The sequence below is a fragment of the Dermacentor andersoni genome, chromosome 7 (genome assembly GCF_023375885.2).
Source record: "Dermacentor andersoni chromosome 7, qqDerAnde1_hic_scaffold, whole genome shotgun sequence".
Classification (NCBI taxonomy): Eukaryota; Metazoa; Arthropoda; class Arachnida; order Ixodida; family Ixodidae; genus Dermacentor; species Dermacentor andersoni.
In genome coordinates this window covers 35,768,819-35,783,400 of record NC_092820.1, presented here as the reverse complement: position 1 = coordinate 35,783,400, position 14,582 = coordinate 35,768,819, and the positions used below count along the sequence as shown (strand labels likewise).

Below are 14,582 nucleotides of genomic sequence, written 5' to 3'. Positions count from 1 at the left end.
AAAACTTAATATTCACTACGATAAAAAAGAACACAAGGGAATAACAAAGAGCACACAATAAGTACAAGATAACAAAAGTACAGTTGGCCGCGTTAGTCCATGCTATGAGTTCAAATTACTCACGGTCCGAAACAAGAATAGGAACTCGGCATCGGCACTCTTATTTACTTGGGTGGCGATGCGTTGACAGCGATTGCACTTGCATTGACGGTGGTAGCGCCGTAGCGAGCAATGGCGAACGAGGGACGCGGACACACTGTAACGCCAACCCCGGATTTCCGAGTCCAAGGCCAAAGTCCAAGGCCAAGGCTGTCGGAGCCCAAGGCCATCGAAGTGTGACCGCTACAGTCTCGAGTGGTACCTGTACCGGTTCCTTGGCTCGCGGTTCTTCCCGAGCACCTCTCGCAAGCATTGCCTCAGGCAAGCTCCACTCTCCGCTCGGCGGCTAACGATCAGGACCACGACCAGGATCAGGATCAGCAGCAGGTGCAGCCGGAACAGCTGAGCCCTACGCTCGGCGGAACTCTCCAGGAGCAGGCGGGGTCATCCTGGTTCTGTTGAGGCTCTCGGGTTCGAGTCTGGACCCCTGCAATAGACAACGACCCCAGCGATCTTCGAGCCCCATTCTCGAGCGTTCACTTCTCCCAGCGTTCCAGCCTGTCCTCCTTGCTTCTCCTGTTTCCACATCCCGCTAGTTTCGTGCCGCCGCCTGATTGGGTGACGTTCCTTCTCCCTCGTCCGTCGTCTCGTGCATCACCCGCCAACATCACCTTCTTTGCGAGCCACTCGAGGTTATTTGGAGCTACCGCTGTTCCGCAGTGATTTGTGACCGCACTTTTAAACAGTGTGCAGCAGACGCTTTCAAAGACTCATTGCAGTGTCCTACTTGTGTCACTGGTTATGTGACACTTAGTATGTACCGCTGTTCAATGAACATCTTTTGTCCTAACTTTGGTCACTGGGCAATGTGTCGCACTTCAATAGACCTCTTTCATTACAACGTGTCACTAGGTACGTAGAATTTATGTTCCACTCTTCAATGAACTTCTTTTCATCGCTTGGTGTGTGCCGTTTAGTACAAGCCATGCTTTAATGACATGAAACATTTGTTTAATATGTCTCCAGTGTTGGGCGGAATCAAACCAGTGAAACAAATATTCAGACGAATTTGTCTTAACATGGATACAAGGACGAACTATGGTGCGTCTTTCTATACGAATTCCGCGTATGCATGCGCGGACTTCGTGGGTGGGGCTGCTAGATAATACAGCGTGCCCATAAGTTGCATTTTGCGGCTACTTTAAATACGTGGTGGTGCGAAGAATTTGGAAAACTGTAAAGCTGCCAGCGCTATAATTCATAAATGCTATTCTGTGCTATATATCGGAAATATTGTCGGGGTTAAATATTTAACAGAGGGCGGTGGGCCGACAGGCTTTGCTTGGGACCCACGATAAGATCGGGAATGAGGCATTGGAAAGATAACAAGGGCTGTCCTTCTTTCGACGTTAGAGAAGCGCAGAGCAAGATTAGTTTTGAAGAAATCCTAATCAATATGAATGAAAAATATATGGCCGGATACATTGAACGAATATCTGGACCTGAAAAGTGTAAAAAGGAATGATGTAAGAGCTCAAGAAAATTGGCAACCAAGTACATGGTAACTAGACGTGTGTATAGAAAACCAGAAGTCATTAAATACGTACCAGATAGAATGGCGGTAAACTGGATGCAAAGGACGGAAACAAACAAAATGATAGAGATTTACTAAAAGTAGCAAAAAGTGATCGGGAGGGAAAATCTTAATAATAACGCAAAAGGCATTGCCTCACTACTTGAGACCCAAGCTGGCTCGATGAGGACATAACGTACTGGAGCAAATATGCAATACAAACTATGCCCCAGGCCACTGGGAAGTGGAAATGGAAGACTGGGAATACGTTGCTTTGCAATGATAAAAAAGATAATTTTGTTTCTCCGATGCTTCGCGGAATCAATCCTGCTCCCAGCGTAAACTTTACGGCGGCACCGCTAGATGGCGCAGCGTGTGCTGTGGAAGCGCTGGATAGGAGTGTGGTACATTTCAGCGTGCGCCACCACCCAATTGTCGTCATGCCGATTGTCGTCATGAATAATAATGCAAAAGGCATTGCCTGACTACTTAGGACCCGAGCTGGCTGCCTGGGGACATAACGTACTGGAGGTAATATGCACTACATGATGAGGCAACGACTCGGCACATAGTAAAGGAATGCGACCCGGCGACACCCGTAGAGAGCATCCACTTTGAACAATCGTTGGGATTCAAAGAAGATGGAAAGAATAACTGGTGGGCCGTCAAGTAAGAAAGAACTGTTGTATTGGTGGAAGAAAAGAAGGAAAGAGTTTGAAACAACCGGAGTCATTACAGGTGTAGGTAATGGAACAGTAGGGTGTTGAATGTTTTAAATAAGAAAGGTAAGATATAGATCAGACAATGAAATACTCTAGTCTTTCGTTATCGACAGTTGTAGTAAAACGTTATTAAGTCAAGCAGGCTTTGGGACAATTTGCCCCCCGCCCTATCTTGCAGGGAATGTCAATAAACATCACCATCGCCTTCGGAAGCGCGAGAAAGGACCCAAGCTTTATATACAAGACGCATTTCGTCAGTGGAAATATGGTTTGTCCATGCACGCCTTCAATGTTAATCTCATAATGTCGACATTGATCGTGACATTGGCTCTTGTAATTTTCTTAAATTTTCATTAGCTTTCTCGTGACAACGCTATTTTAGGGTATACTTTCGGGTTTTCATAGACGTCTACTTATCTATATCGCCAACCGTTTTCCCGGAACCCTCAGTCTTAGGTAGTCCATGGTAGAATGGGCCGTGCGTTGGGCCGCTTTGCTGAGGGAACAGGATTCGAAACCAACAGTTGGATCAATTTGGTTCACTTCGTGTGTGGCACCATGCACCTATGCACAATGTTTCAACAAACCTGTTTGAGCCCACATAGTGCACTGGAGGTGGGCGACTGCCTATATGAGGCTCTTGAAATTTTCTTTGACGCTGACCTCTTACAATCTGTTTGTGTGACTCGGCCTGTGCTGCTCATCAATGGGCCTCTTTGATACCAACTTGGGTCACTAAGGTTGTAGTCGCGGGTGCGTGCATTTCTCCATAAACGTCCTTGACGCCAACTTTGGTAACTAGGAGCCATATAACGTAAAACTATTCCAATCTGTTTTTATTCCAATCTCCTGACATCAAATTTATGTAAGCACCAACGCAAGCATCGGGTGGTAACCCGCAGCGTTGTTTGGAAAGCCCAATCAATACCCATTCTCGTTTATAGGATGTCGCTTTCGTTTGCTTTAAAATCGAATAGCACAGCCTACGTTGAGCAGTTTTTCGCACCTAATTGGCTGAGAAGAGGCGAGGAGCACGCTCAAACTAAGTATTTCGATGGGGCCGAGCAAGCGCCGTGAAAATAGATAGCCGGATGAAGAGGGTGCTACCGGCGTCTGCGATTGGTCCGCTTCTCCTTGCTTAGCTTGCAGTGGCTGGTCGAAATTCGCGGCGGTGTGTAACGGGAGGATAAAAGTACCATTGAAACGGATCCTCAACAAGGTAAAGTCGAAATAGCTATGTCGTATACGTGCCACAAGGTCTAGATAACGCCATAATAACACAAAAAAGTTTATACGGAAATAAATTCATGCTCCCCGCCAGATCTGAGCAGCCAGTGCCACAGCGATCGGCAGGCAGCCAACTTATATTCCTTTTGGAACGGGGCAGTGTCCGGCTATTCAGAGAAACTTTTTTTGTTCGTCATAATAATGCGTCTGCCAGGCGTACACGCCAGTTTTACGTGATGAGTTTTCATGGTTTTGTGATGTCGCGTGACAGACAGGTACAATGCGCGTTGCCCGAAAACGTTTGACCAAGAGGAATTGCTCAAATGGTGCTTTTTTTGGTAATGGCGAAAAAAGTAGTCGAACCAGAAATTATTTTTCTTTCGTTCGGCCTCATCATGCTTAATCAGTGTACACATATCCTATCATGTGGGATGTTTTCGCAGTTTTCGTGACGCCGTGTGATAGGCGCAGTGCGTGGTGACTCTGAAAGAATTTTTGACCAACCGTGGAGGGCTGACTGCACAATTGGATAAGTTTGGAATAGCTTTACGTTATAGCGTCCCAGGCCACTGGGAAGTGGAAATGGGAGACTGGGAATATGTCGCTTTGCAATGATAAAAAAGACCATTTTGTTTCTCCGGTGCTTGGCGGAATCAGTCCTGCTCCAAGCGTGAACTTCACGGCGGCACTGTTAGATAGCGCAGCGTGTGCAGTGGAAGCGCTGGATAGGAGTGGGGCAGCATTTCAATGTGCGTCACCACCTGATTGTCGTCATGCCGCTGCCATATCTTTGCAGGGTAATCATTCCATTGCTGTTATGCTGCGGCAGGCGCTCCGTCGCCGTCTTTACTGCTTGGTCATTTCATTCTCGTGATGCCGTCAGTCCTTAATAGTTGTCACTTTGACGTAGTCATTTCGGTATCTTTACGCCATTGTCTTCATGCCATCGTTATCGCGTAAATGTCGGCACGCTGTTGTCGTCACACGTACGTCAAAATACGCGGGATTCTCATGTTTGAGCACCAGATCTTTGACGCCGGCGTTTTTCTTTTGTGAAAATTTGTCCAACTTGGTCATTTCATCTATGCTTGGAAAAAGGAGCTATACAGGAGCAGCGTTCTTTTCAAGCACCCAATGAAAGCTTTGCGTTGACGTTTTCCTACACTGCGTGTGACCTCCTTCTTTTGCTGTATGCTATGGCTTCTTTAATACAACAGAAAACAACATTGTTTTGTTATTAGCGCATGCGTTTTCTGGTGTACGGGATCTCATGTAATATATTTTGTAAAGTTCAACTCTAAGTGTCTGCTGTGTAAACGAGGGATCGAAATTGTCAATGAGATTGGCACGATTGTTTTACATGTTTGCTTTGTAGAAAAATTTGTGGATCGAATAAAATTGTAATTGGTATATAAATTATTGTCACAATTCAAGACACCAATAAATTTGGGACTGGATGCACTGGTAACTAGTAATAATATGGTTTGAAAATTTTTTTTTCATCATCCGCATTTACATTTACTTGCATTCAATTCGCAGGCACAATTTTGTGCCGAATTCTTCACACTTCCTATACAATACTCACTCTGGAATGTCGGTTGACTAGGATTGCGTAACTACAAAATAAATTAACAAATAAATGGCTAGATAAATAAATATCCATAAGTTGATCAAGTGGTGCACGTATAATTAGAAAAAAAAGGGCAGAGACAACACGGGACAATATAGTTCAGTTTATTTTTATCAGATGGTTGGCCCGTTGCTTATCGTAGAAAGCAGATCAATATCACCATGAAATTGTTTAGACAGGATCATTGACCCACACTTCGGTGCTACTGAGCAGCTGCGGCTCCTCGACGGTAAACGCTTAGAGAAACCAAAGTTCATGAAAGCGCCTTTTGATACGTATAGACCAGGCCTACTGCGGCGGCAGCCGCAGAACTGCAGAAATGCACATCTTTATTCCCTTGTGGAAACGTATACCTCTACAGAAATAGTAAATAGTAGTAATATTTTCGCCAAACTAACGAACCACGACATCGCAATCGTGCGCAAACTATTTCTTGGTGTATGTTTTCTGTTTTCTTTCGTTCTTTTAACTCTAGTGTTCAAGTAAAGACCAAGTGCACAGAGTTTGCAAAGTAATGAACCCTTTTAATCTAAGGCACGCTAAATGTTTCTGCGCATACAAGAAGTAGTTTGCAGAGAACAAGTTTGCACGGAACATTTTTATTATGATTAGTGTATGAAAATTAACTCGACTGGCATAGCTAATTATTTAGAGGGGTTCTTCCCTGAAATGAGGTTTATTGCAGCCATAAGCGACACACTGCCGTCAGGCATGTCGGATATCGTCATTGAACATTGTATTGTATTGTATTGGGTTGGGTTTTATGGCGCATAAGCAACTCAGGCTATCATGCGCCAAACACATGGTATAATTTATTTCAAAAATTGGACATCCTCAGCGAAAGTCCTTGTCTCTGAGGAGGACGACGACTCTGAGGAGCCCAACAAATCAAATGGAGACCTCAGCCTTCTTCTCAGGTTTGAGAAAATGAGTGAAGTGCATCATAAGATGCGTGAAAAAACTAGGTAAGAGTTTTTAGAATTAGTATTTCTGTGATATATTATATCGCTTCAATTTCTTTTCTTATGTCACATCTGGATATGATGATTTCATGGAATTAATGACTCCAGCTAGCCGAACAATTGGGAAGCTACGCTCTATTTTGGCACCATCTCTGTATGTTCACTTCAGGGGCACTCTCCTTGAACAGGTGCATGTAAATGGCTATCATTATTTGCAATTAAGAGTAACTTCCGTTCGTGCAGGCGTCATCGAAACGACTTAGCCGCAGAGATTGATGATGAACATCACGGTCGCTAAAATTGCCCAGCGCTAGTTTGGTGGGCATTGGTTGGCACGCTATGGTGTTAAGTCAAATAGTGACAAAATTTACTCATGTAGCAATTACACCGCGGACATTTTAATGATAATCTTGGTGCCAGAAAATTGTCAATTTATATCATTTCTTGATCTACGTAGTTCACGTAGGTTAGTGCACGGATCTTCTGACTGCGCTGAAAAGCTCACCTCATCTTCCAATCCTCCTTTTGCAAGAGACAACACTACTTGCACGAAATAGCTGTTTCCCCTTTGCAAATTTTGTCTTTCAGGAGCAATTTCTTGACGCGATATATATCTAAGCTGAGTTGTCACTGACGGCGTCCCCGCCACTCCGTATGCTCTTACAAGCAAAAGCATTTGTACTATCAATAAATTTCAGAAAAAGTATTGCTTAGGCGCATGTTTCATGAATGTCAAAAATATCTTCTCTTCAAGGAGCACCACATTATGCCAATGAGTGTCAAGCAACGCCAGCACTCAAGAACTAATAGAGCCGTTTTTCCCTGAAAGTTATGAGAAAGCGGCACTATGCCATTCATGGTTGCCCCTCATGAGTGTCCAGCTGAGCAGCAAAGTGCTTCCCAAGTCAAGAATCAGCTGCAAGCAAGCACCGATGACAATCCAATTAGTATGACATCCCGGAAAATATGTTCATTCGGTTTCGCAAACGTGAACGTATTGCAGCATCATGTTGCAGATAGCTGCGCAATGTGACGAGACGGAGGAATATCATAAAAACTGAATAGAAACGACCAATTGAAAATTAACGACAATCAAAATCCATCTGTGCTTGAGACAGAAAGAAGGCTAGGCATGTGTACTGTAATCGGTAGTGGCTGCAACGCACGTACGCATATGTGTTACTCTGTAACAAATTCAGCTTCTCATAGTGGTGTCACAATCTGCGCTGATTAACATGACAGTACAAGCTGATCACAATGACTTAAGCGCCGACCCACTCACGGGTTGCTTCGGCCCAAACGTCCGTGACAGATTTAGCATGAACACGTTCCGGAGCGAAACGTTTAAATGACGCCGCTTTTCAGACTGAGGTATAGCTCTTTGGACAGCAAACCATATAAGGTGAGAAGCAGATGGGCGCGCGCCTGCATGATGATAAGGCATTCTCTTTCACACTGCTTGCACTCAAGTTTCTTTTGTCCACAACTTACAAATGGGAATGTAGAATAACGATGGAATAAGCTCATCACGAAGCTATCCGCCGTCCGAGAGAGTAAGAAAAAAAGAACTTCTTGGTTGACTTCGCGACTGAGCGATAAGGAGGCCTCCATCGGCGCCACGCCTTCGTATTCTTCCTTTGGATGCCGAGTGAGGGGGGTAGGGGGGCTGCATCGACGTCGTAAAAATAGGAGCGAGAATGAAGGTCAAGGACACGAGGACGGTGGTCTCCCATAGGGCGACATGATCTCCCTGAGGCCTAGTTGGCAGTCGAGGAGCGCGCGGAAAGCGGCGTACTTGGCATCGTGGAACCGCCGCTCGCTCGAACGCGGCGCCAACACTTTGCCCGAGCCGCCCATGCGGAGCATAGCCTCCGTGACGCTGGAGTAGCGACCACTTGCGCTGGCCGCCAGGATGGCGCCACCGAGCAGCATCGACTCCGTCTCTGGGGGTAGTAACACCGGCAACCCTGCGTAGAGAGGGCAGCCATGTTAGAGAATTTTTGTGCGTTCGGTATTCCGGCAAGCGGGGGCGGTTTGCCGGATGAGCGGGGGCGTAAACGTGAGTGGTCAGATTGGTGGTTCCAGCTGGTGGTGCAAAGGTCAGCCACATAAGCACAGAGCCAATTACTAATCTCTGCTTAGCTTCTGGTGTAAATTTTCGAAAGCGACGCAATCGTGTTGCTGAAAATTTGCACCAGCTGTGAAACAGAATATAGTAGGCTATTGCAACTTTAACTGAGCTCTACGCCACCAGGCGGCTGCACGCTCGGCCGCTCACGTTTACACCCCCGACCATCAGGCAATCCGCCCAAACTACACCCGTTTGCCGGAATAGTGGACACGCTAAGAGTCTCTATTACTTTGGACCTCTAAACAGCGTGCACAAGTTAACTTGCGCTGATGGCTACGCCCATTGTCAGTATGGAAGTTTAGCCGCCATTCTGGCAGTTGCCTCTAGCATTCGATGTGGGTCTAGAAGCTGCCGTAGTGTCACCACAACACGTGATACTATAGTTAAGCGTACACGAAGCATGGGCAAATCAACTGCTGCTCTTTTGATTGCCCATTGAATCTACTGAAGATTTCTGCAACATATGTTATTCATCAGGGCAAGTATCCTGCTATACCAGTATTGGGTATGAATTTTTCATGCAGAATAAAGGGAGAAAATAAGCATATTTATTAATTCGTAAGCATTCTTAGGCATGTACCCTGGCAATTTCGTAAGCTAAATCGTATGCCCAACGCGCAAAGCATGACAGTTTACCACTAGCGATGCGTACGGCTGCCTCCAAAATGCACGGGGAAGCCTTTAGTATGGGCGGGCCAACTAAAATTTGGGTGTGGGTCAGCTTTAAATTTGGGAGAGAACGAACTTAAATGTTAAGGTGGACTAATTTAAAGTTTTGGGGTGGGGCAACTGAAATTTAGGAAACAAAAGCCAATGCTAAGTAACAACCGAGCAAAAGAGTGCTCAGGCATTAGCGGACAAACCTCACAATTTGTGTATAATTTTTAACGTCGGAATCATTATTATTCTGGTAGCTGAAAGCAATAGCTGTGGCCGATAGAGTAGTTGCACTTTCCACGGATTCAATAAGGCAACCCAAACGTAGTGCAGTACCTATGGAGCTTGTAGCCCTTGTGATGCAAGGTCCATAGAGCCAAGTACTGCCCATCTGTACTTTTCTTCCGGGTAATGCGAAAGTTCTTCAGGGACAGAACCCTGCATACCATCCTATACGTTCGCTAATCTTTACAAACGCTAACATTCAAATAGCAGGCTTTCATGACTCATTCTCTTTGGGTGCCGATTTAAGCCCCGCAGATTGCCTCCTCCTATCATGGCACCGTAAAGTAAAAATATACATCAAGGCACACTAGAATGACACACAATAGAGACGATTATTTTAATGGTGAGCTGGAAATGCTTGTCTGCCCATCCACCTAGCACGCTTACCGAGAGGTTGGGCAAAAGTTATAATATACACAAAGGACGTAGAACTGTAAACAGCACACCCAATTCACGAACACACACAGACGAAAGCTATGATCAGTCTCTTTTACATTTGCAAAGAAAGCAGTTGGCTCACAGGAAGATAAAGGCGATGTTATTAACACAGGATAAACAAGGGAATACTCAGACACCAGTAATGCACATTGGTTGAAGTCCTGGACCAATGGGCCCGGTTCAGGTTTGGACAAGCTGAAGTATCTACGCCAACTATACAAAAGTACGGCCGCAAATTATGCGTAAAAAAATTATTTGTAAAGTTATTTGCGTCGATGCGACCATTGTAAACAAGTTTTGCAAATGAGGCATTTTGCGAAAATATCTTAAACGTTGGCTCGTTTGACTACCACGGCGAAAATGTGCAGTAGTAAATGTCGCAGAAGTTTCGAGGACGAAGTTCTTGAGGCGAGCTTACACGTAATGCAGTGCCAGTGTGTTCCGCGTATGAGTGGTGGATTCATTTTATGAAGGTCTCCATGTCCCTAAAGTGTCACAGAGAAATAGAAACATCGCCGTAGCGCACGGCATGCGCTACACAGCAATGTGTAGGAGCTCGTCGCGGGTCGTTCGGCCTGGGAACATCTGCTAAATATGGCTGTAGATTCAATTCATGCCACATCAGCTAGATATAAAGTGGTATCACCAGGTCGTCAGCCCGCCAGTGGAATGAACGTGCTGACTTAGGGCGACAACACTCTGGAAATATGTGACTAATATAAGATTATACTTGTTATTGCTAATACAAATCAAATACTATGGCTTGAAATCTAACATATAGATTCTAAACATACGTTTCGCGTGCAAGCAGGTGGTTTTCCAGGCCAGAACGCCCTTTTATTATTCTTGCACATGACGTAAATGATGGCAAATGTTGTTTCTTTCACTCTTTGTTTTTCATGCGAAGGCATGATGTTTCGTAACTGTGACACTCTCCTGTGTTGGAGCTAGCTGGTGTCTTCTCGTATATTTTCCTATCAACTCCCCCGGCTTTCTCTCTGCAATGTTCAATGTCGGAAATAAACAAAGTAAGCGAAATGCGACATTCGCCTCCTTTGAGAGCCTGTTTATGTACCTGCCTAACGCAAAAAGGCAGGATTAGGCGACTTTGCTAGCCACTGAAAAAGCTTGACTTGAAGATAGTTGCTCGTAAGCCAACCAGGAAATTGTTGACGCCTCCTATTTTCGAAATCTACAGGCAGTCCTCAATTAAATGACGGCAGAGAAGCGCGGCACATAACAAACGAAATAAAACAGTCACATATTTCGCACCTTTGACTACCTTTCTACATACAAAGCTTGCATCGTTCGAAAAACTCAGTATAGAAACAGTATTCTGTGGACATTCAAACAGATCCTAAATTTTTCGGACGTACTTCCCAAAGCGCCACACTGAAATATTATAGACGCAGTAATGGGGTTCTTCCGATTCATTGGAATTGTTTGGTTTATTTAACGTGCACTGAAAACGCGGTGCAAAGATTTTTTTTCTTTACTCACCAACCTCCCTTCCACAGTGGGAGGCGGTAGCTATGGGCAGGCAACGAAACGGCTACCGCGTGCTAAGCAGGAGGTGGTCGTAGTGGCTGGGATGCCTCGGAGATTACTGGGATTATCCAGGATCGTAATTCTTGATTCGACAGAAATCGGAAATTTCTAGCTCCTCGGAACAGCTACTGGAAACATGTTGAATGTACTAAACGCTTAGCGTCACCTTTAGCATCACCTTTCTTGCCAAACACCTCCCACTAGCGTATGAACGAGCGCTGTTGAAAGTTGCGCGTTGCGCAACTTGCAACAGCACTCATTAACATAAAATATGATGATGATGATGATGATGATGCAAGTGCATTCATGTCTTCCACTCACCCGTAGCGTCTGCGTGCAGCTCAACGTGAAGCGGATTCTTGGCCACGCCCCCGCACATGAGCAGGCTGGACACTGAGTGACCGGTGCCGGCCAGTGCGTCTATGACGTGGCGTGTCCCGTACTGCAAACGAGCCACATTTCGAAGTAAGGAAAACTGGCCCTTTATTCGGGCACAGTGCCCTTTGAAAGATAACGAACGCGAATAACACAACGCGGGAGGAAATGCCGGACGCGGCGGTCGCATTCGCATGGGGGCGAAGTGCAATAACCTTCCGCCAAAGATCCCCTGGTGGTCATAATTATTCCGGAGTCGTCCGCTGCGGCGTGGTTGATAATCAAATCGCAAAACACCAGAATTTTGAATTCAATTCAGCTACAGGCGTTACAGTTAACAATGAGGCTGCTTGAACAACAAATTCGCATGGTCAACGATGTGATAGCGAAGCCGTCCAGCAGGTATCAGGAAATGTTGATGGAACGTTCAATTCTGAAGAACTATGCTGAAACAAATTATTCATTTACAGCTATGTTCGGACAAATTTCGCCCATTAAAGCAGGAGACAGGTCTTCGAAGAAAGCGAGAGAAATCGATCCGAGTTACAGTTTGCCCTGGCCTCGTAAACGGCACTGCTAAAAGGAGACGGGAAGGGAACGCACTATGTCCAACATATTGAACTTTTTGTACTGCCGCGTTTACAGTGCAGGGTAACGTTCTAGGTCTTGAAAAGACCACAGCTTTGCAGATTATTGATCATGCCAAGGACTCAAGATGAAGTTACAGGGGCCGTAATCGCAGGAACCGCCATTGGCCCTTTTCCTGTATTCGGGAGACTACGCGAAACAGATGCTCCAGCTAGGAACACAATGTTTCGATTTCGAATGCCATTACTACAACGGTTAGGATGTCGACAGCGCCTGGTGAACGCGACGCAGAGCAAATGCAATGCGCCACACTTGTTCGCTCGTGCTTGCACTCGGGAGGCGGCCGGAATTTGATTCAACGATTCAAATGCGGTACATCACATGGCGCTCCAGGGAACTTGTATACAGTCGAGAAAAGCCATCCACCATTCAGAGGAATAATCAAAATTATGCTTGCTTATGCGTCTACCGGCTCATTATCGATCATCCCACGGTGCGTAGGTATTAAGTGAGGGATTACTTGTTCGGAATTTTTTGTGTGCGTATCATCCAGCTGTGTCCAAAGATAAATATGAGTGTCGTCACAAAAGCCAATAATGCAATAAATAGCCGGCTGGCTGGCTTAACAAATTTAATCCATATGCATAGCGGCTCGTCGCAGAGAAAACGAAGAGCTTCCCGGATAGCTAGTAGGCTTTAAGCAGTGAAACAGATGTGTTCAATCATGAAGCGCTGTATCTTGATCAACTCAAAGGAAGAAGGAAGAAGAAAATCGCAGTTCAGCCAGACAGTATGACAAGCCCATCAATTATTACCTCAATGCTAACATCGAACGTCATCGCGACGTGAAACAGTGCATGTAGAGGGCTGAACGCAGGACTTGTTTGCAACTGCAAGTATCAGAATCCTCTCCAAACTTCCATGCAGTACAGGTGCGGAAGCGTTCTGGGAATGTTCACGTGAGCAATACGTTAAGCTCCTATGGTTTTTCATACGGAGATTCGCGGGCACTAAAGACGCCGTTTCTAACGTAAGAGCGGCATCCTGGCGAGTTTGCCAAAGGCACTCGGGAGCACGGAGACCGAAACGGCCATGGGAGCGCGCATACCGGAGCACAGGACGAATTCATGACGCCCCACTACCAAAGACTTCCTTTCCAAAGGACGGCTTGTGCGTACAAACCAAGCAGAGCAGCCCAAGAGAAGCGTCGCGTGGGACTGTGCATGTGCAGCGTGGCTCGTGACGAGCTGGTAGTGAAGCTGGTAGTGAAGTGAAGTGGTAGCAGAGGTTGTGGTGCTCGTGATGGTTCCATACCAGAGTTGCAGGGCCGTGTGATCTTCCTGATAGACCGGCGTCAACCGAATAAGTGCGACAATACGTCGGGTTCCCTTCAGTGAGGAGCCGCTGCGGCAACAAGCACAAACCACGGTAGTGTGGATGTAGTAGTTTTATTGAAGACATTTTGGCGTGCAGGAGCGTACGCAGTTGTTTGCCGGGGAGATGTGGTGGCAATAAAAAAAAAAATGGTGCATTTTCTGCCTAAAGGCGAAGCATCGATTGCGATAGCAAATTATCAGACAGCTATAGGAAGAAAGGATAGTTTTATAGGCCGTCCAAGCGTCCTAATTTCGCTTACTAACTAAACTAAGAAGCATGGTGTCACGTGTACACAGGCAAACACGAACCTATCTCACTCGACGACCACGGCCGCTAGCTGTCTGAGCACTGACGTCAGGAAGAGCGCAGCAGCGAATTGCCCTTGGTGCTGCACCTTGTTTTAACCCGAACAAAGCGGCGAGAACACTGCGCACACAAGCCGTCAGCCCTCGGCACGCCTAGACTGCACTCACCGCAGATCGCTTTCGCTTGCCACGCAGTATGCAGCCGCAGCCGGAGTAGATGTGCGTGGTGGAAGACGCTGCGCTTCCTCCGCGCTTTTGTCCCATGCGCGCGAAGTCGAGCCACCATCCTTCTCAGTTCACTCTCGCAAGCTTTCACTCTCACCCACAGCATACGGCGTACGAACGCGGCGTTATCGCACTTAAATTTTATACAGAGGCGCATGGTGACGGCGACGATGGAAATGTGCCTGGATTGTCTATATAGTTGCTGTCGCAATAAGAGCCCTCGCAAGTGTATGACAATCAGGGTAACTGAGGCGTGAAGTAGAGCGCAGCTGGGTCTCAAGTTAATAGAACTCCTTTATTTCTGCCATGCCAGTATAAAGCCTGCGCCGTTCTAGCCCAATCATACAGCAGTTCTTTTTAGATTTTGTCACACCAGAAACATGACACTGCGGCTGAATTCCGTTTCCGTATCAGTGGTCATCCGCAGGCGAATATCAGAA

The 14,582-nt window shown here is 46.1% G+C and overlaps 1 protein-coding gene across 1 annotated transcript; it reads right to left on the bottom strand.

Moving 5' to 3' along the window:
• Positions 1–7,917: 7,917 nt before the first annotated feature.
• Positions 7,918–14,181, bottom strand: LOC140219555 (FGGY carbohydrate kinase domain-containing protein-like). The gene is made up of 3 exons (XM_072289447.1): positions 14,086–14,181; positions 11,594–11,714; positions 7,918–8,180 (listed from the first exon to the last, which is right to left on the bottom strand). The coding sequence occupies exons 1-3, from the start codon at positions 14,179–14,181 to the stop codon at positions 7,918–7,920; spliced, it is 480 nt and encodes a 159-aa protein (XP_072145548.1).
• Positions 14,182–14,582: the final 401 nt, after the last annotated feature.